The following is a 21,866-nucleotide window of genomic DNA, read 5'->3' on the forward strand; positions in this document are numbered from 1 at the left end:
CAATCCTCCTCGCTATCAACCACGTGGCCAATTTTTGTGTCGTCTGCAAACTCCTTGATCATTCCCCTTACATTTAGGTCCAAACCATTAATAATTACCACAAAAAGCAGGGGGACCTGGTACTGAGAACTGTGGAATCCCATTGGTAACAGCCATGGAGGGATTTAAACAAGACATTGAGGGAACGTGAGTCAGTGAAGGTCAGGGAGGGCGTGATGAGCAGGTGCAGCATAGGACATGGGCAGTGGAGTTTTGGGGTTCAAACCTGGACGTCGCCAATCTGTGTGGAAAAGATGGGTTTATGTCACCGATAAATAGTTTTGGTGATTGGAATAGAGGCCTAGGAGTAGTAATAATCCTTAGTCCTGGGTGGGGGTTGGTGAATTCTGAGGCCTTGGGGGAGGGGGCGGTTGGGATGAGTGATGATCCTGAGGCCTGGGGAGGGAGTGGGAGAGATGAAGATTAACTGATAAATTTCTCCTCTCATATGTAATATAAAATTTTTCTCCACTCCCTCTCTTGGGATCCTGAGCTCCAGGTTTTCAAAGGCTCCGCCAGCCTGTCACTGTTTCATGCTAATCGCCCTGTCTCTCTGGGTTGCCATTCATTCAAATGCTAATGTAACCTCTGCAGTCCAATAATGGGTTGTGCTTGGGGGGGGTGGGGGGGGAGGTGGGCAAGAGGGGGTAAAGGCACTGCGTGTGTGTTGGTGGGTGGGGAGAAGGAGGTGACTATTTCTAAGACTTGCCGGTCACCAGTATGAAAAAAATACACCGTCTCCAAGGTCACTTTGGCCAGGACTCGGAGTTAGTGTGGGCCGGGGGAGTTCAAATCTGGGGCCTGACTTACACCAGGTAAGAGAGAGAGAGAGAGAGAGAGTGTGTGTGTGTGTGTCTGCCTGTTTTCCAATCTTTGTCCAAACAAATCTTTTTCCGTTTACACTACAGCCCCACAGTTTGCGTGGACTTTTGCAATTTTGTTTACAGCAATGAAATGCCTGTACACATGATCGCCCATAGCGGCTCCAAACCTTCGCCCATCCGTGATTTAAGCAAACTAAAAACAACGAGTTCTTGCAACAAGCCAATTCTTTCTGCGTGTGTGTGTGTGTGTGTGTGACACTGACAGCGGGGAGAAAGAGATACAGGTTAGCTGTGTACGTGCACACATTTATATAGAGAAGCTTTTATAAGTGAGAGAAGGTTAGTTAAACAGTGTATGTTTCTCCCTGTGGTCTCTTTGGTTGCTCTCAGCTCTTGCTCGGGCCTGGCAACGAGTGAGGGTCCCTGTTGTAGTGGCAGTTTCTCGCCCTGGTCCAAGCAGGAGAGAGAGGCAGTGTGAGAAAGAGAGAGAGAGAGGGCCAGCAGCAGCAGAAACTTCAACCCTCCTGACTGTGGCTTGCACAACAACAACCAGAAACAGAACAACAAGCAGCAACTTTTTTTAAACCTACAGCTCATCTCACCCAATGCCACTCCGAGCCAGGGTGGAGAGAGAGAGAGGGGGGCTTTAAAAGCCCCGTTGTATGGATGGGACCCTGGCATTTGGCCATAGTTAAATGTTGAGGAGAGGAGGGGTAAGGGGGTTAAATGTCAGAATTACAGGCGGTGAGGTGTCCCTTGGACAATAATGTGACGCTGTCAATAACTTGGAGAGAGAGGCCTAGTCCCTTAAACCCTGCTTTCTCATCTCTCTCCCTGTAATGGTGGAGTGAAAGGAATTGGCTCCGGGCTCAGGCCAGGCTTTTTGCTTTTGGTTTTCTGTTGTGAAAAAAAACAAATGAAAATAATTGAGGAAGGGGAGGGGGAAACTGGATCGGAGAGAGAACCGTGCGTAAGGGCAAAAGGATCTGCTGGCGACTTCAGAACAGGAAAGTCGCTCAGTGAGAGAGAAAAAACCCGATTAACTTCCAAATTCTGGGTTGGCTGGAACCTATCTAATGCACTCCCGTTCTAAAGTATCTTCGCCGTTTGAGATTTCGCCCTTTGCGAGAACGTGTGGGAATGTAGCCCCTGCGATTGGCGAGACTTTACTGTACTTTTTACTCCATTCATCCTGTCTCCCGGCAACCTTGTAATTTGTGTCTCTCGTTGCCCCGCCCCAGTTCAATGGTCAGTGACAGAATTTTAAACTGTCACTGCCAAGCTGCCTCTCCCCTGTCTGGAACTCTCTCCCCACCGTCTAAAGCCACTTCACAAGTTGACCCTGAGGCTCTTAGTTCAGCCGTGGCTCATGGGGAGCTCTCTTGCCTCTTGAGTCAGATGGTTGTGGGTTCCAGTCCCACTTCAGGGACTTGAGCACCCAGGGCAACACTGAGGGAGTGCTGTGCTGTCAGAGATGCTGTGGTTCAGATGAGACGTCAATCCGAAATTCCTTTGCCGTCTCGGGTAGAGGTAAAAGCTTCGGTCACCATTGGAAGAAGAGCAGGGAAGTTCTCCCAGAATCCTGTCCAATGTTCATTAGTCAGTTAATATCTCTTAAAAAGATGATCTGGTCCTTTTATCTCATTTCTGTTTGTGGGATCTTGCTGTGAGAAAATTGGCTGTCTTGTTTTTATTCATTCATGGGATGTGGGCTTCGCTGTCTAGGCCAGCATTTATTGCCCATCCCTAATTGCCCCTGAGAAGGTGGTGGTGAGCTGCCTTCTTGAACCGCTGTAGTCCCTGTGGTGTAGGTACACCCACAGTGCTGTTAGGGAGGGAGTTCCAGGATTTTGACTCAGTGACAGTGAAGGAACGGAGATATATCTCCAAGTCAGGATGGTGAGTGGCTTGGAGGGGAACTTGCAGAAGGTGGTGTTCCCATCCATCTGCTGCCCCTTGACCTTGTAGGAGGTAGAGGTTGTGGGTTTGGAAGGTGCTGCAGTGCATCTTGTAGATGGTACACACTGCTGCTACTGTGCGACGATGGTGCAGTGAGTGAGTGTTTGTGGATGGGGTGCCAATCAAGCGGGCTGCTTTGTCCTGGATGGTGTCAAGCTCCTTGAGTGTTGTTGGAGATGCACTGACCCATCACACTCCTGACTTGTGCCTTGTAGATGGTGGACAGGCTTTGGGGAGTCAGGAGGTGAGTTACTCTGCAGAATTCCCAGCCTTTGATCTGCTCGTGTAGCCAAGGTATTTATAAGGCTGTATGTATTATATTCGTTCCACGAGTGTTTTGCTCGAAAGCAGCTCCTTGGCTCATTGACCATATTTTATATATAACACACGGCACGTCACTGAAGGGAATAATCAAAGCAAAATACTGCAAAGGCTGGGGAACTGAAAGAAAAACAAAGTGCTGGAAATGCTCAACAGGTCTGGCCACATCTCTGTCCAAACATGTTGCCAGACCTGCTGAGTTTTTCTAGCACTCTGTTTGTTTTTATGTCCCTGAAGGTAATGGTTCTGTATATATTTAATACTGAGGCTCCTGTTGAATCAATCTCTGTTAACGATGGTGGATGGTGCAACTTAAAGTTTGATTTTATTGAGGGATTATAAGGGGCACAGATTTATCATCTTAAAATTTGGAAATCAACAGATTTTGGGGAGTGAACCCAGGGCAGAATAATTATGGAAGGAATGTGAGGAGGATATGTTGCCATCATCACAAGGAGTCTGATTCTGTCCACACCTGATATCTGTGTCTGGACAGGGGTGAGGGTGCGAGGGGTGGAGTGGGGCGAGTGTGGGTGCATGTGGGGTGAGGAGGGTGTGTGGGCACAGGGACGGTGTGAAATCTTGGTGCGCGATCTTTCATCCCTCCTTTTTGACTTTGCATTACGTGGTCTTGTCAGTTACTTTGATAGCAAAGGGATATTCAACTGCAGAAAACCTTGGTGGTGCCCCTGTCCGAACCCATCTCCATTGTCCACTCACGTGTGCACATGCGTGTGCATGCATGCTCACACACGTGCACACACACACACATGCATGGTGCCATGCTCACACATGGCACAGTCACGCGCACACATTCACACAAGCATAAATTGAGTGGGAATCGTTGATTATTGATCAGAAGTGTGACCTCTGGCTGGTGCCTTCGCTCTCTCTGATCTCCTGAGATACTTGACCGCTCTGAGCAGAAGGCTTGAGCCTGGCCTGGGGATTGGAGCCTGGGCACTTTCTCTGTGCTTGACTCACACTCATCACTTACTGCCCGAGATAACAGTGAATCTGTGAGATGAGGTTAGAATGAGGAAGGAGGCTGTTTTAGCGATAACAATCCTTCTGGAGGAGGGGAATGAGCTGGTTTACAGTTTCACTGACTCAGAAGTGGTTAATCTCTTTGGCAGCAGGAGTATCAGTGAAGGTGCAGTTTAGACAGAGGCAAACTTGTACTGTTGTCATGGATACTGAGTGTGTACATCAACTATCTGTTGTCACTTGTACTCAGACTCCTTGTGAATCAGATTTAAAGGGCAATAACAATAATTTGCATTTATATAGCACCTTTTAAGGTGATAAAATTTTCCAAGGTGATTCATAGGAGTCACATGAGGAGGCGATTAAGTCAAATGGCCAAAAGCTTGGTTAAGGAGGTAGGTTTTGAGGAGATTCTTAAAGGAGGAAAGTGAGGCAGAGAGGTGGAGAAGTGTAGGGAGAAAATTCCAGAGCTTTGGTCTAGGCAACTGAAGGCATGGCCACCAATGATGGGAGTGATTAAAATTGCAGATAAGTAAGAGGCCAGAATTAGAGGAGTGTGGATATCTTGGAGGACTGTAAGGTTTGAGGAGATTACACAGATAGAGAGAGGCCATGGAGAGATTTGAACACAAGGATGGAAATTTTAAAATGGGGGGTGTTGCTTTAACTGGGATCCAGTGTAGGTCAGCGAGCACAGTGGGTGGTAGAGGAACAGGATTTGTTGCAGGTTAAGAAAGGGGGCAGCTGAGTTTTGGATGACCTCAAGTTTATGGAGTTTAGAGCTCGGTAGGCCAGCCAGGAGTGTGATAGAATAGTCAAGTCTGGAGGTAACAGAGGGCTGGATAAGGGTTTCAGCAGCAGCTGAGCTGAATTGGGGTGAAGTCAGGTGATGTTATGGAGGTGAAAATAGGGGGACTTTGTGATGATGTGGGTGTGTGGTTGGTTGAAAGTTCATCTTGGGGTCAAATATGACACCAAGGATTGTGAAAACAGTCCGGTTCAGACAGTTGCCAGTCTGATAATTTAGCAACAGTGGAGGAGTTGAGAGAAGTGGGGGTGTTGGTAGAGCTGGGTGGCATCAGTGTACACGTGAAAACTAATGCTGTGCTTTTGGACGATGTCGCTGAGGGGCAGCATGTAGTTGAGAAATAGGAGGGAACAAAGGATAGATCCTCGGGGAACACCAGCGGTAACGATGCAGGAATGGGAAGAGAAGCCATACGAATGGAATAAAGTGAGAGCAATCCCACCCAGCTGGACGACAGTGGAGAGGTGTTGGAGGAGGTTGGTGTTGGTCAACTGTGTCAAAGGCTGCGGACAGAACGAGGAGGGAAAGTTTACCTTTGCCACAGTCACGTAGGATTTGATAAGATCCATTTCAGTAGTGCAGCAGGGGCAAAAAATACTGGTGGGATTCAAACATGGAGTTCCAAGAAAGATGGGAATGGATTTGGGAGGCAGCAACACGTTCAAGGACTATGGAGAGGAAAGGGAGGCTGGAGATGAGGCAATGGTTTGCAAGGAGAGAGGAGTCGAGGGGTGTGTCTTTTGAGGAGAAGGGTGATGACAGTAGTTTTGAAATAGAAGGGACAGGTTCTGAGGAGAGCGAACCTCCGGAAAGTTCTGGAATTTTTGCCCTTGAAAAAAAAGTCTAATTTATATTCATCGTAAAGGTGGCAGTTAAACCATGGAAATATTCATCAAACCGTTGTTGCCTCTTTGTCAAACAGCCTTCCCCCACCCCCATCCCCTTTATATTCGATAACAATTAAACAGATGTTGAATGTATTTTAATGCCAACCAGCCCCACCCCACCCCCAATGATTTTGCTCCCTAGATGTCCTCATCCCAGTGCCCAGCCTATTAATCTTTAATTTCTAGATACCTCCGGACAATTTTGGAGGATTGGAGCTTTGCGTCCCCTCCCCTCCCATTCACATTCTTTTTCTCCACCACCACCTGGCTCTCTCACACCTTCACCTTGCACTCGCCCTCCCCAACTCCCCCACAAAACTGCACTCGTCATATCTTTACTCAGAGAGTGGTGAGAATGTGGAACTCACTACCACAGGGGAGACGGTGGCGCAGTGGTAATGTCACTGGATCCTAGGCTAATGCTTAGGTGACATGGGTTCAAGTCCCACCACAGCAACTGATGGAATGTAAATTCAGTCAATAAATCTGAACATAAAGCTATCATCGGTAATGACAACTATTGTCGGATATTGTAAAAACCCATCTGGTTCACTAATGTCCTTTTTATGGAAGGAAATCTGCCAATCTTACCTGGTCTGGCCTACAAGTGACTCCAGACCCATATCAGTGTCGATGACTCTGAAATTGCCTAGCAAGTTACTCAGTTCAAGGGCAATTGGGGATGAGCAACAAATGCTGACCTTGCCTACAATTTGAGGTAAATAGTATAGAAACATTTTGAGGGGAAGCTTAAGGATACACTTGCTGGAGAAAGGAACAGAATGATGTGACTCTGCTGCCTGTATCCTAACTCTCAGCAAGTTCCTTCACCTATCACACCTGTGCTCACTGACCCACAATGGCTCCCAGTCTGGCAACACCTTGATTTTAAAATTCTCATCCTTGTTTTCAAATCCTTCCATGGTCTTACCCTCCCTGTCTCTGTACCTCCTCCAGCCCTACAACCAGCCCCCCACCCCCCCACCGAGACATCTGCACTCCTCCATTCCTGGCCTCCTGGATTTTTATCGGTCCACTATTGGCCTTCAGTGCCTGGGTCTGAAATTCTGGAATTCCCTTCCTCAACCTCTCCGTCTCTCTACTTCTCTCCCCCCCCCCCCCCACCCTTTAAGTTGCCCCTTAAAACCTTTCTCTTTGACCAAGCTTTTGGTCACTCACCCTAATGTCTCGCTATGTGGTTCGGTGTCATGTTTAATAACGCTCCTGTGAAGCACCTTGGGACACTTGACAACATTAAGGGTAGAGAAGATGAAGAAAAGATCCACGAGAATGGTTCCAGGGACGAGGAACTTCAATTACGTGGATAGATTGGAGAAGTTGGGACAGCGTGTAAAATTAAAGCGCATGGCAGTGGGGGTAGTGTATTGAGATGGATAGAAAACTGGTTGGCAGACAGGAAACAAAGAGTAGGAATAAACGGGTCTTTTTCTGAATGGCAAGCAGTGACTAGTGGGGTACCGCAGGGATCGGTGCTGGGACCCCAGCTATTCGCAATATATATTAATGATTTAGATGAGGGAACTAAATGTAATATTTCCAAGTTTGCAGATGACACAAAGCTGGGTGGGTGGGAGGAGGATGCAGAGACGCTTTAGTGTGATTTGGATAGGCTGAGTGAGGGGGCAAATGCATGGCAGATGCAATATAATGTGGATAAATGTGAGGTTATCCACTTTGGTAGCAAAAACAGGAAGGCAGATTATTATCTGAATGGCTATAAATTGAGAGAGGGGAATGTGCAACAAGACCCGGGTGCCCTCATACACCAGTCGCTGAAGGTAAGCATGCAGGTGCAGCAGGCGGTAAAGAAGGCAAATGGTATGTTGGCTTTCATAGTGAGAGGATTCGAGTACAGGAGCAGGGATGTCTTGCTGCAATTATACAGGGCCTTGGTGAGACCACACCTGGAATATTGTGTGCAGTTTTGGTCTCCTTATCTGAGGAAGGATGTTCTTGCTATAGAGGGAGTGCAGCGAAGGTTTACCTGACTGATTCCTGGGTTGGCGGGACTGACATATGAGGATTATATTCACTGGAGTTCAGAAGAATGAGGGGGGATCCCATAGAAACCTATAAAATTCTAACAGGACCAGACAGGGTAGATGCAAGAAGGATGTTCCTGATGGTGGAGTCCAGAACCAGGGGTCACAGTCTGAGGATACGGGGTAGATCATTTAGGACTGAGTTGAGGAGAAATTTCTCCACCCAGAGAGTGGGGAGCCTATGGAATTCGCTACCACAGAAAGTAGTTGAGGCCAAAGCATTGTATGCTTTCAAGAAGGAGTTAGATATAGCTCTTGGGGCGAAAGGGATCAAAGGATCTGGGGAGAAAGCAGGAGCAGGCTATTGAGTTGGATGATCAGCCATGATCATGATGAATGGCGGAGCAGGCTCGAAGGGCCAAATGGCCTGCTCCTAGTTTCTATGTTTCTATGTTTTCCTTGGAGGAGAAGGCTGAGAGGAGATTTGAAAGAGGTATTCAAAATCATGAGGGGTCTGGATAGAGCAGATAGGGAGAAACTGTTCCCACTCATGAAAGGATCGAAAACAAGAGGGCACATATTTAAGATCAATGGCAAAAGAAGCAATGGCGACAAGAGGAGAAACTTTCTCATGCAGCGAGTGGTTTCTACCTGGGATGCACTGCCTGCGAGTGTGGTGGAGGCAGATTCAATTGAGGCTTTTGAGAAGGAATTGGGTTACTATCTGGAGAGGAAGAATGTGCAGGGTTACAGGAAGAAGGTGGGGGAATGGCACTGGGTGAATTGCTCCTTTGGAGATCCGGCACAAACATAATGGGCTGAATGACTTCTTTCTGTGCTATTACAATTTGTGATATAAATGCATGTTGTTGTTGCTGGGCTGAGATAAAGTTAACGGTGGGAGGAGGCTTGTGTGAAGTATAAACACAGCATAGAGTGGTCAGGCCGAATGGCCTGTTTCTGGGCTGCAAAATGTCCATGCGAGAGAAGAGGTTTTGTTTTTAAACATTTCAGTGGAGGAAATGTTTAACCCCTTTGTCTCCTTAATCATTCCAGCGACAGTAGGCAAAACTAGTTCCAGCTGTACATCTACGACTGGCACAGGACTACTGGCACACTGGCATTCCCATTGCCACCCACTCCTTGCCATGCTTCACACATGCCTTCCCTCGAGTGGTTGGTGACATGCACACCTGCCCTGTACTTGAGAAAGAGACACCTCCTGTGGAACTGGTTAGATTAGTTCTCTGAGGGAAGATGGGGAAACCAAGTCTTAACCTGTTTTTACTCTGGAGCCACTCCCTAAGGCAGCAGCTTAGTTCCCCATTCTCTACTGTTCTGAGATTGTAACAACAACAAGAGCATGCATTTATATAGTGCATTTACATACAAACATACGGATTAGGAACAGGAGTAGGCCATTCAGCCCCCTTGAGCCTGCTCCACAATCAGTAAGAACATGCCTGTCTGATTGTGGCCTCAGCTCCACTTTCCGCCTACCTCTGATCACCTTGGGACTTCCTTTTTATTTAAGAATCTATCTACCTCTATCGTAAAAGTATTCATTGACCCAGCCTCCACCACCCTCTGGGGAAGAAAGTTCCAAAGATTCGTGAACCTTAGAGAGAAAAAAATTGTCCTCATCTCCGTCTTAAATGGGAGACCCCTTATTTTTAAACTGTGCCCCCTGGTTCTAGTCTCTTCCACACAGGGAAACATGCTCTCAGCATCCACCCTGTCACTTCCCCTCAGGATCTTATATGTTTCAGTAAGATCACCTCTCAATCTTCTGAACTCTGGTGGATACAGGCCCAGCTTGTCCAACCTTTCCTCATAAGATAACCCCTTCATCACAGGAATGAGTTGAGTGAACCTTCTCCGAACTGCTTCTAATGTATTTATATCCTTTCTTAAATAAAGAGACCAAAACTTTAACTTCAAGAAAAGAACAACCCAAGGTATGTAATAAGGCACTGAGCCCAAAGAGGGGAAAACCTGTATTTGTACAGTGTCTTTCACTACCTCAGGACATCCCAATGCTCTTGATAGCCAGGAACATAGGCCTTAGGAGTAGGAGTTGACCATTCAGCCCTTCGAGCCTGCTCCGCAATTCAATAAGATCATGTGTGGTCACTGTTGTAATTTTTATTTATTCATTCATGATGTGGGCATTGCTGGCTGGGCCAGCATTTATTGTCCATCCCTAATTGCCTTTGAGAAGGTGGCGGTGAGCTGCGTTTTTGAACTGCTGCAGTCCCTGTGGTGTAGGTACACCCACAGTACTGTTAGGGAGGGAGATCCAGGATTTTGACCCGGCGACAGTGAAGGAACTGCGATATATTTCCAAGTCGGGATGGTGAGTGGCTTGGAGGGGAACTTGTAGGTGGTGGTGTTTCCATGTGTCTGCTGCCCTTGTCCTTCTAGATGGTAGAGGTTGCAGGTTTGGAAGGTGCTGTCGAAGGAGCCTTGGTGAGTTTCTGCAGTGCATCTTGTAGATGGTACACACTGCTGCCACTGTGCATCGGTGTTGGAGGGAGTGAAAGTTGAAGGTGGTGGATGGGGTGCTAATCAAGTGGGCTGCTTTGTCCTGAATGGTGTTGAGCTTCTTGAGTGTTGATGGAGCTGCACACATCCAGGCAAGCGGAGAGTGTTACACCACACTCCTGACTTGTGACTTGGAGATGGTGGACAGGCTTTGGGGAGTCAGGGGATGAGTTACTCGCCACAGGATTCTTAGCCTCTGACCTGCTCTTGTAACCACAGTATTTATATGGCTAGTTCAATTCAGTTTCTGGTCAATGGTAACCCCCAGGATGTTGATAGCGGGGGATTCAACAATGTTAATGCCATTGAATGTCAAGGGGCAATGGTTAGATTCTCTCTTGTTGGAGATGGTCATTGCCTGACACTTGTGTGGCGCACATGTTACTTGCCACTTGTCAGCCCAAGCCTTGATATTGTCCAGGTCTTGCTGCATATGGACACAGACAGCTTCAAGTGATGAACATTGTGCAATCATCAGTGAACATCCCCACTTCTGACCTTATGCGGGGAAGGTCTTTGATAAAGCAGCTGAAGATGGTTGGGCCTAGGACACTACCCTGAGGAGCTCCTGCAGTTATGTCCTGGAACTGAGATGATTGACCTCCAACAACCACAACCATCTTCCTTTGTGCTAGGTATGACTTCAACCAGTGGAGAGATTTTCCCCCTAATTCCTGTTGACTCCAGTTTTGCTAGGGCTGCTTGGCGCCACACTCGGTCAAATGCTGTCTTGGTGTCAAGGGCAGTCACTCTCACCCCACCTCGGGAATTCAGCTCTTTTGTCCATATTTGGTCCAAGACTGTAATGAGGTCAGGAGCTGAATGACCCTGGCAGGACCCACCTGAGTGTCAGTGAGCAGGCTATTGCTAAGCAAGTGCTGCTTGGTAGCACTGTCGACGACACTTTCCATCGCTTCGCTGATGATCGAGAGTAGACTGATGGGGTGGTAATTGCCTGGGGTGGATTTGTCCTGTTTCCTGAGGACAGGACATACCTGGGCAATTTGCCACATTGCCGGGTAGATGCCAGTGTTGTACCTGGATTGGAACAGCTTAGCTAGGGGTGTGGCCAGTTCTCGGGCAAAAGTCTTCAGGATTATGGCTGGGATGGTGCCGGCTTGTTCCCTGGTGGAATTAATTCCCACATAGTGAGCTCAATTAGTTACCAATATTAGAGTTCATAATTAACGCAGGCTGATAATCTAACCAGGGCTCGAGTGAATTAGCCAGCACTTTGTTGTGGAATCTAGAGATAGGGTGAGATTCAACTGTTGAAAATAAAGGAGGGATTGTTCGGCTCTACAGAATGAAGATGTAGAAACAGAGGAGGCCATTCAGCCCCTCAAACCTGTTCTGCCATTCAATGAGATTAAAAATAAGACTTGAATTTATATAGTGTTTTTCACGACCACCGGACATCTCAAAAACCTTTACAGCCAATGAAGCACTTTCAAATTGTAGTTGCTGTTGTAATGTAGGAAAGACAGCAGCCAATTTACTCATAGCAAGCTCCCACAAGCAGCAGTGTGATAATGACCAGGTAATCAGTTTTTGTGATGTTGATAGAGGGATACATATTTGCCAGAACACTGGGGAGAACTCCCCTGCTCTTCTTCAGAATAGTTCCAAGGGACCTTTTACATCCACCCGAGAGGGCAGATGAGGCCTCGCTTTAATAGGTCACTGCTGATCCATACCATGATTTCACCCACCAGCCTTGGTTCCATCCCTGACGAGTAAAATATCTAATGATCTCAGAAATTGTTGATTGAGCTGGCATCTGCTTTTTTGTGGTTCCATACTCCTACCACCTGTTGTGTGATGAAATGTTTCCTAACTTCTCAATGTGCTGAATTCTAATTGATTCTATGATGAAGCTGCTGAGCAAGGGAGCCACACACTGACCCATTCTGTATAGATAGCAGCTAGAAAATCCCTACTCACATCCAGATCCCTCAGCTGAATGGGTCATTAATTTGCTTTTGTGTCGATTTGAGCTGTAGTCATCTTCATTTGATCGTTAACATCCTTTGGAGATTGTTTGCGTGTTCCTCCCTCAGTAATGGCATTGAGAGTGTCGGACCCGGTTATGTGGTCAAGTCTCTGGAGCGGGATTTGAACTAATAACCTCCTAACTCAGTGAGAGGTGCTACCCACTGAACCACGCTGAGGCCCAACAGATAAAGCTCAGCAGATCTGACAGCATCTGTGGAGAGAGAAAAACAGAGTCAGAGAGTCATACGGACTCGAAACGTTAACTCTGTTTCTCTCTCCACAGATGCTGTCAGACCTGCTGAGTTTTTCCAGCATTTTCTGTTTTGTTTCAGATTTCCAGCATCCGCAGTATTTTGCTTTTATCTTAAGATTGTTAAGCTCCATTTGATAGCACTGTTGATGACACTTTCCATCACTTTGTTGGTGATTGTGAGTGGACTGATTGGGCTATAATTGTTGAAGGAGTATCTGAGAGTGTGGCCGGAGGTATGGTTAGAGGAGAGGTTTATGGAGCGAATCTCCGAGCTTAAGACTCAGGCAGCTGAAGGCATGGCCGTCAATGGTGGAGTGATAGAAGCCAGGGATATGCAAGAGGCCAGAATCAAAGGAGCACAGAGATCTCAGAGGATTGCTGAAAAAAGAGGCATTTTTTGTCGAGCTTTTCATCTTGCACTCATCAGGACCGTTTGCAAGAACACAATGCAAGGGAAAACAACAAATTTATAGTGTATGAGAAGAGAGTGCTGATTGATTGGCAAGTGAACTCTGGTAGAGGCGTTGCCAAGGAGAATGCACCAGTTGATGGTGACTGATAGTTAACTGCCAAGCATTGTTTGAAATTTAAACCAGGCAGCTTGACCCTGACTAGCCAAGGCATTGCCCAGAGGAATGAACCAGCAAATGACTGTCATTTATTTTGTTTAGCTGAAACAGGCACAATGTGTGTACATGTTCTTTCTGTCTGCAAAGAACAGGGCCCTGTGTATTAATATATGTAGCTTCCAGTGCACGCAAATGCACCACATTGTGAGCCCGACAGACAAGCGTAAACTGGTTGTTAGCATAATTCTTAACATATTGAGGATTATTTAACAAACATTGTCCAATCGTGGAATCGTATTTAATATTGGACGCTGTGTTTTGAGTTTTGCAAGCATGGACTGGTTTGTTATGGTCAGTACCTTGCCCGTTGCAAACAGTGGGAAGTGACATGCTGTTTGATTTGATCCACCACTCTTTGGGTTGTACGGCCTACATACCTAACATCACGTTGGCACTGAAATTCATATACCAAATTACTCATTTGTGTGATAGGCAGAACCTCTTTTTGGCTTGACAACAGCATCCTGTTAGTGGTGAATACCACTCGTGTTGCTACTGCATAGTAGCAGCGTGAAACAGCTAGCTTCACCTGTTGCTCAAATTTTTGAGATTGCTTGCCCTTCCAGGGTAACCTGAGGTAGACTGGGCACTTTTCTCAGAGGCTTGGAGGAGGTTACAGAGCAAGGGAGGATGTGATTTGAATTACTGGTGGAGAACTGTAAAAACAATTGCTTTTTTGTTCTGGATGACATGTTTTGTGGATGGGTTTGATTTCTGGAATGTTAAACTGCAGATTGTCAATTTATCAGGATAGGTGATGGTCTGTCTGAGGTATTTCTGTCTATTTATTTTCCTCTTCTCCTGAGGGCATTGTTTCCTTGCTGGCCTACAGGTTCCACTGGTTCCGCAGCCATGGTCCAGCCCAGTCAATGTCCTTCAGGTGACTGGATCCCCAGAGCACTCTGCAGCTGTCACATTGTTTTTTGCGAAGGTGGAGTCAGTGACAGTGAAGAAGCTATTCAGCTACTGAAGGCATCAGATGAACAAGTCCAACCCTGTCTTCACCCACCTTCGCATACCTGCTACTGTGCAATTAAACCTCTAACTCCCCACCCACACCCTTAGTCGAAGATGGGCATCGGGGTTAGGACACAGTTAGCACAGGCTGTGATGCACCCTCTCCAGGGTGAATTGTATAAATTGGGTCATTTTTGACGACCATGAACTCAGCTGATATAAAGTAATGCAGCCAGAACCCTGTCTCTGGCGGCTTTTTAATGCGATAGTGAAGGTGCTGTTGAGAAACGGGTGGAAAAATAAGCCCAAGCTTAAATAATGCTCAGCGACATGCTGACTGGTTCAAGCAATGGGCAACAGGTAGTTTCATGGGCAAGGACACAGAGAGGGCAGATGATGCCCAAAGTGCTTTAAACACCATGAGTGACAGAGGGTGGGTATATAAAAGAAATAGAACTTCATTTCTATAGCACCTTTCACAACCTCAGGACATGCCAAAGTGCGTTACGGCCTATAAAATAGTCACTGTCGAAGTGTAGTTACTGTTGTGATGTAGGAAACAGAGCAGCAAATTTGCACACAGCAAGTTCCCATGTATACAGCAAGGTGATAATGACTAGATAAGCTGCTCGAGTGATGTTGACTGAGGGATAAATATTGGCCAGGGCACCAGGGAGAACTGCCCTGCCCTTCTTCGAAATAGTGCTGTGGGATCTGTCACATCCGACTGAGAGGCTTCGGTTTAATATCTCACCCAAAAGAGGGCACTTCCCACAGTGCATTGCTCCCTCGCTACGGCACTGGGAGTGTCAGCCTGGATTTTGTGTTCAAGTCCTCGGAGTGGGGGCTTGAACCCACAACTTCAGCTGAGGGGACCAACAGTGGCATATCCATGTTTGCTGATGATACAAAGCCAAGCGAGGAGGCTACAAAGCAATACAGACAAATTAAGCGAGAACAAGCAGATGGAGGACGATGCGAGGAAGTGTGAAGTTATCCACTTTGATTGGCAGAATGGAGAAGCAGAATAATTTTAAATGGCTGGTAAATATTGACGTTCAGAGGAATGTGGGTGACTTTGTACTCAAATCACAGAAAATTAACACGTAGGTACAGCAATCAATCAGGAAAGCAATGGCAAGGGGCTAGGAGTATCAGAGTAAGGAAGTCCTGATACATTCGTGGTGCGATCACACTGGGAGGACTGTGTACAGCTTAGGTTCTCCTTACCTAAGGAAGGATATACCTGCCTTAGAGGGGAGCAAAGGTTTATGAGGCAGGTTCCTGGGCTGAAAGGATTGTCCTATACGGAGAGATTGATCAGAATGAACCTATATTTTCAGGAGTTTGGAAGAATGAGAGGAGATCTGATTGAATGTGAGGGAGTCGAGGGATATGAGGATTAGGGCAGGAAAGTGGAGTTGGGATAGAAGATCAGCCATGATCTTGAACGGTGGAGCAGGCTTGAGGGGTCGAATGGCCTACTCCTGATGCTTGCGGTTTTAAGCACCTGACTCGAGCAAGTGTGATACCCAGTGAGCCAGAGCTCAGATTGGGTCACGTTCCAGGAGGGTACAAACGAGGAGCTGTGATGGGAAGGGTAGTGACCAGAACTGAGAAGGGAGCGAGTTAAATTTCCCTGCCTGATGATCGAGAGGCCTGGTATGACTTGTGGGTGGTAACAGGATAAACACTGACAATAAAGTTCATGGGACTAAATCTGCCGAAGGATGGCTGTCCTGAGATGAACAGTTTAAAACTGTTGTGTCCTCTGTCTGTATGTTTCTTGTTAATTACAGCACTAACCCTGAGATTCCGCTTTCACAGGAGAGAAGGGTGGTTACAGGCTGTACAGAGCAAGATTGTTTCAGAGTTTTGTGGTCTGAGTGTCAGGGTCCAGTCTGTTTTGCACAGGGATAGATGGGATTTGGAGAGGGGACACCGTGGTACTAAATGTCTCTCTCCGTTCAGTGCATGTATTGACCAGACTCCAGGAGATTGGTGTGTGCTCTGTACAGTCTCTCTGCTAGTGACCACCTGTCTCCTGCGTTTGTCTTTATCTATTTCATCCCCTCTCTCTTTTTCTTTTTTTTTCTCTCTCTCTCTCTCTTTTGCCTCTGTCTTTCTCTCTGTGTCTCTGCCTCTCTCTCCTCTTTTTTTTGTCTGCCCCACTCCCTCTTTCTTTCCCTGTCTCTCCCTCTCTTTCCCCCCCCCCCCCCCCCCGTTTCTCCCTCTCTGTCTCTCCCTCCTTCCCCTCTATTTTACCTCTCCTTTTATAAATGCCAGTGAGTAATGCCATTTTATCTGAGGTCTCTTCCTTATCCTGTCCGCTCTGAGCACTAGCATTGGCAGGACATTCAACTGCGGTCACCCTCACTGCTGAGCCTGGTCCTGAGCACGTAGCACCCACAACTGTTCCAGCTGGGGTAACGGGAGAAGTCCGGAGAGCCAACACCAGTTGTCCCAGCCCTCTGACCTTCTTCCTGAGGATCAAGTCTCTCAGTTGTCTGGCCATAACTTAGAGTTCTTCACTCTAACAACACTCTGACAACAAAGTCACTTGCACGAAGTCGCATTACCCCACCCCCCAATGAGGAGTGAACACACATTTTAGCAATTGCATTTTAACATCCCTCTTGTTTCTTTTTTAACTTTGACGGAAGATTCTAGAAGACCTGGGCACAAAAAGCAATTAGTTATTAACGCACCAAATTAAGCAAAGCCTTGCGTTTCGATAGCACCTTTCGTAACCTCAGGATGTCCCAAAGGGCTCTACACTTCAAAAGTACTTCATTGGCTGTGGTCACTGTTCAAACACAGCAGCCAACTTGTGTGGAGCAAGATACCTGAACTTAACTCTGAGCCGGGAGCGCTTCCACATGAGCCACAGCTGATACTGGAAGTTCAGTGCTTTCTGGGACATAACAATGGGTGAGGAAAAGAGTGGGCAAGAGGTCAGAATAAGGGGAGCGTGGAGATCTCAGAGGCTGGTGAGGCTTGAGGGGATTTCAGAGACTGTTAGTTATGGTTCAGTTGGCAGCTTCCTCACATCGAAGCCACAAGGTTTTGGGTTCAAGTCCCAATCCTGGGCTTGAGCATAAAAATCCATAAATACTCCCAGTGCAGTACTGAGGGAGTGCTGCACTCTCCGAGGTGCCGTCTTTCAGATGAGACATTAAACCGAGGCCCCATCTGCCCTCTCAGGGTGTTTAAAAAAAAACTCCCCGGGCACTATTTTGAAGAGGAACGGTGGAGTTCTCCCTGGTATCCCGGCCAATATTTATTCTTCAGTCAAAATCACAACAAACAGGTTATCGAGTCATTATCACAATGCTGTGTATGGGATCTTGCTGTGCACAAATTAGCTGCATATTTCCTAAATTCCACCAATGACTACACTTCAAAAATGCTTAGATGAAAGCAAAATACAGGTCTTGCATCAAGAATTCAAGGAGTTAGGCAGTAGACTAAAAAGCAAGACCTCTCGGGTTGTAATCTCTGGATTACTCCCAGTGCCACGTGCTAGTGAGCTCAGAAATAGGAGAATAGCGCAGATGAATACGTGGCTTAAGAGTTGGTGCAGGAAGAAGGGTTTTAGATTCCTGGATCACTGGGACCGTTTCTGGGGAAGGTGGGACCTGTACAAGTGGGACAGTCTACATCTGAACCAGAGCGGGACTAACATCCTTGCGGGCAGGTTTGCTGGTGCTGTTGGGAGGAGTTTAAACTAATTCGACAGGGGGAGAGGACACAGAATGTTAGCAGAATAGGGACATATAATACAGTGAAACAATCAAGTCAGAGGGAGTAGCCATCACTGAGACATGGTTGAGGGAAGGGCAGGGTTGGCAGCTCAACATTCCGGGATATAGAATCTTCAGGCAAGACAGGGGAGGGGGTAAAAGAGGAGGAGGCGTTGTATTATTAGTTAAGGAGTCAGTTACTGCAGTAAGGAGAGGTGAGATCTTGGAGGGGGCATCGAATGAATCTTTGTGGGTAGAGTTTAGGAATAAAAAAGGGGCAGCCACATTGTTAGGTGTTTATTATAGACCCCCAGATAGTCAGCGGGAAATTGAGGAGCAAATATGTGGAGGTGTGTAAAAACATTAACAATAGGGTAATTATATTAGGTTGATTTCAACTTTCTCAACATTAATTGGGATAGACAGTGTTAAGGGCTTGGATGGAGTGGATTTCTTGAAATGTGTACAGGAGAACTTTTTAGGTCAATATGTAGAGGGTCCAACAAGGGACGGCGCAATGCTGGACCTAATTCTGGGGAATGAAGCCGGACAGGTGGCTGAGGTGGTGGTGGGGGAACATTTTAGTGATAGCGACCACAACATGGCACAATTTAAGTTTGTTATGGACAAAGAAATCAACAAGTTGCAAAAAAATGTTTTGGATTGGGGGAGAGTGGATTTTAGTAAAATAAGGCAGGATCTGGCCAAGGTAGACTGGGAACAGTTACTTGTGGGGAAATCTACAGAGGAACAGTGGGGGGTGTTCAAAAAGGAAATGGGGAGGGTACAGGCTAAACATGTTCCCTCTAGGGTGATAGGAAGGAGTAACAAGCCCAGAGAACCATGGATGGCCAGAGATATTCAGGATACGATGAGAAGGAAAAGAGAGGCTTTTAGCAGATACAAGGGAAGCAAATCAGCAGAGGCATTAGTGGAGTACAGACAGTGCAGGATGGAGCTTAAGAAAGCAATTAGGAGAGCGAAGAGGGGATATGAGAAAGCTCTGGCTGGTAAAAGTAGGGAAAATCCCAAGATATTCTACAAGTATATCAATGGGAAGAGGATAACCAGGGAAAGAGTAGGGGCCATAGGGACCAAGGGGGCAATCTATGGGTGGAGCCAGAGGACATCACTAGAGTGTTGAATGAATATTTCACGTCCGTCTTCACCCAAGAAAATGAGGATGAAGGTATCAAAATAAGGGAGAGAGACTGCGAGGTTCTTGAGCAAATTGATATAGGGAGTGACAAGGTATTGGAGGTGTTGGCAGGCATAAAAGTGGACAAATCTCCAGGTCCAGATGATTAGTGTCCCAGACTGCTGAGGGAGGCAAGGGAGGAGATCGCAGGGGCTCTGACCCAAATTTTTAATTCCTCTCTGGCCACGGGGGAGGTGCCAGAGGACTGGAGAACAGCTAATGCGGTTCTGCTATTTAAGAAGGGTTGTAGAGATAAGCCAGGGAACTACAGGCCAGTGAGTCTCACGTCAGTGGTAGGGAAACTATTGGAGAAATTTCTGACGGAGAGTATCTGTCTCCACTTGGAGAGGCAAGGTTTGATCAGGGATAGTCAGCATGGCTTTGTCAGAGGGAGGTCATGCCTAACAAATTTGACTGAATTTTTTGAGGTGACCAGGTGTGTAGATGAGGGTAGTGTAGTTGATGTAGTTTATATGGATTTCAGCAAAGCCTTTGACAAGGTCCCACCTGGGAGACTTATAAAGAAGGCAAAGGCACATGGGATACAGGGTAATTTGATAAGGTGGATTCAAAATTAGCTTAGTTGTAGGAGGCAGAGGGTGATAACAGAAGGATGCTTTAGTGACTGGAAGCCAGTGTCCAGTGGCGTACCACAGGGATGTGTGCTCAGTCCCCTATTATTCGTCATTTATATTAATGGCATAGCTGGCTATGTGGGGGGTAGGATTAGTAAGTTTGCAGATGACACAAAGATTGGCCGGGTAGTTAACAGTGAGGTTGAGTGTCTTGGGATATAGACGAGATGGTCAAATGGGCAGATAAGTGGCAGATGGAATTTAACCCTGAAAAGTGTGAGGTGATACACTTTGGACGGAGTAATTTGACAAGGAATTATTCAATGAACGGCATGGCACTAGGAAGTTCTGAGGAACAAAGGGACCTTGGTGTGTGTGTCGATATATCTCTGAAGGCAGAGGGGCATGTTAGTGGGATGGTGAAAAAGGCATACGGGACACTTGCCTTTATCAATCGAGGCATAGATTACAAAAGTAGGGAGGTCATGTTGGAGTTGTATAGAACCTTGGTGAGGCCACAGCTGGAGTACTGTGTGCAGTTCTGGTCGCCACATTATAGGAAGGATGTGATTGCACTGGAGAGGGTGCAGAGGAAATTCACCAGGATGTTGCCTGGGATGAAATATTTAAGTTATGAAGAGAGGTTGGATAGACTTGGGATGTTTTCGTTGGAGCAGAGAAGACTGAGGGGCGACCTGATCGAGGTGTACAAGATTATGAGGGGCATGGACAGGGTGAATAGGGAGCAGCTGTTCCCCTTAGTTGAAGGGTCAATCACAATGGGACATAAGTTCAAGGTGAGGGGCAGGAGGTTTAGGGGGGATGTGAGGAAAAAGTTTTTTACCCAGAGGGTGGTGATGGTCTGGAATGCACTGCCTGGGAGGGTGGTGGAGGCGGGTTGCCTCACATCCTTTAAAAAGTACCTGGATGAGCACTTGGCAAGTCATAACATTCAAGGCTATGGGTCAAGTGCTGGTAAATGGGATTAGGTAGGTAGGTCAGGTGTTTCTCACGTGTCGGTGCGGACTCGATGGGCCAAAGGGCCTCTTCTGCACTGTGAGATTCTGTGATACTGCAGATGCTGGAAATCTGAAGTAAAAGCAAAAATTGTTGGAAAAGCTCAGCAGGTCTGGCAGCATCTGTGCCGAGAGAAATAGAGTTAACGTTCTGAGTCCGTATGACTCTTCTTCGAAACGTTAACTCTGTTTCTCTCTGCACAGATGCTGCCAGACCTGCTGAGCTTTTCCAGCAATTTTTTAGTTTCACTTCAAAAATGCTTCATTGGCTGAAAAACACTTTGAGACGTCCGGTGGTTGTGAAAGGTCCTTTATAACTGCAAGCTGTTTCTTTCTCTTTTTCCTTCCTTTATAGGCGGGGGTGGGGCCGTGGAGAGTGTTGAAACCAAAGATGAGAATTTTAACGCGGAGGTGTCAAACTCTCAAACAAGAACATTCTACGTTTTAGCAGGCGTGGGATTAGCGCCGTTTAGTAATATCTGCCAGTTTTTCCTTGTAACCCTCACTAGACATGACGCTTTTAACCACTGACCACACCCCCCTGGAGCCGCCATCAATCGCAGCCACACCGGAGAATCCCGAGCAGAAGATGATGGAGAAGAGGGCAAAGGTCATTGAGGAGCTGCTGCAAACAGAGGCCGATTACATTAAGGACCTGGAGATGTGTGTGGACAAAGTGCTCATTCCCCTACAGAACAAACAGGTGGGTGGAGGGGGCGGTGGTCAGCGGGAAGGCAGGGTGTGGATAGTGCCAACAAGAGGAGTTGGGGGGGAGGGTGAAACTGGTCAACACTTCTTAGCTGAGCCACACCAGATGAATCAATTTGCTCAACACTGGCCATCCTGGGTGACACTCCAATGGGAACTTTGTCCTGGGTGAGTGCGTCTCCAACAACACTCAAGAAGCTTGACACCATCCAGGACAAAGCAGCCCGCTTGATTGGCACCCCATCCACAAACATTCACTCCTTCCTCCTCCACCACCAACACACAGTAGCAGCAGTGTGTACCATCTACAAGATGCACTGCAGCAACTCACCAGGCTCCGATCGACAGCACCTTCCAAACCTACAACCTCTACCATCTAGAAGGACAAGGGCAGCAGACACATGGGAACACCACCACCTG

At 47.0% G+C, this 21,866-nt stretch overlaps 1 protein-coding gene across 2 annotated transcripts in view; it reads left to right on the plus strand.

Moving 5' to 3' along the window:
* The first annotated feature begins 716 nt into the window (after window positions 1-716).
* The window catches only part of LOC144694520 (dynamin-binding protein-like), a 52,069-nt gene continuing 30,919 nt past the window's right edge, over window positions 717-21,866 (plus strand). For both annotated transcript variants that reach the window (XM_078565045.1, XM_078565046.1), the window contains exons 1-2: window positions 717-854; window positions 21,248-21,441. In XM_078565045.1, the coding sequence (XP_078421171.1) occupies window positions 21,250-21,441 (192 nt within the window). In that variant the 5' untranslated portion in view covers window positions 717-854; window positions 21,248-21,249. The remainder of the gene's footprint in view (window positions 855-21,247; window positions 21,442-21,866) is intronic.

The sequence above is a fragment of the Cetorhinus maximus genome, chromosome 20 (assembly GCF_964194155.1).
Source record: "Cetorhinus maximus chromosome 20, sCetMax3.hap1.1, whole genome shotgun sequence".
NCBI classification, from domain to species: Eukaryota; Metazoa; Chordata; class Chondrichthyes; order Lamniformes; family Cetorhinidae; genus Cetorhinus; species Cetorhinus maximus.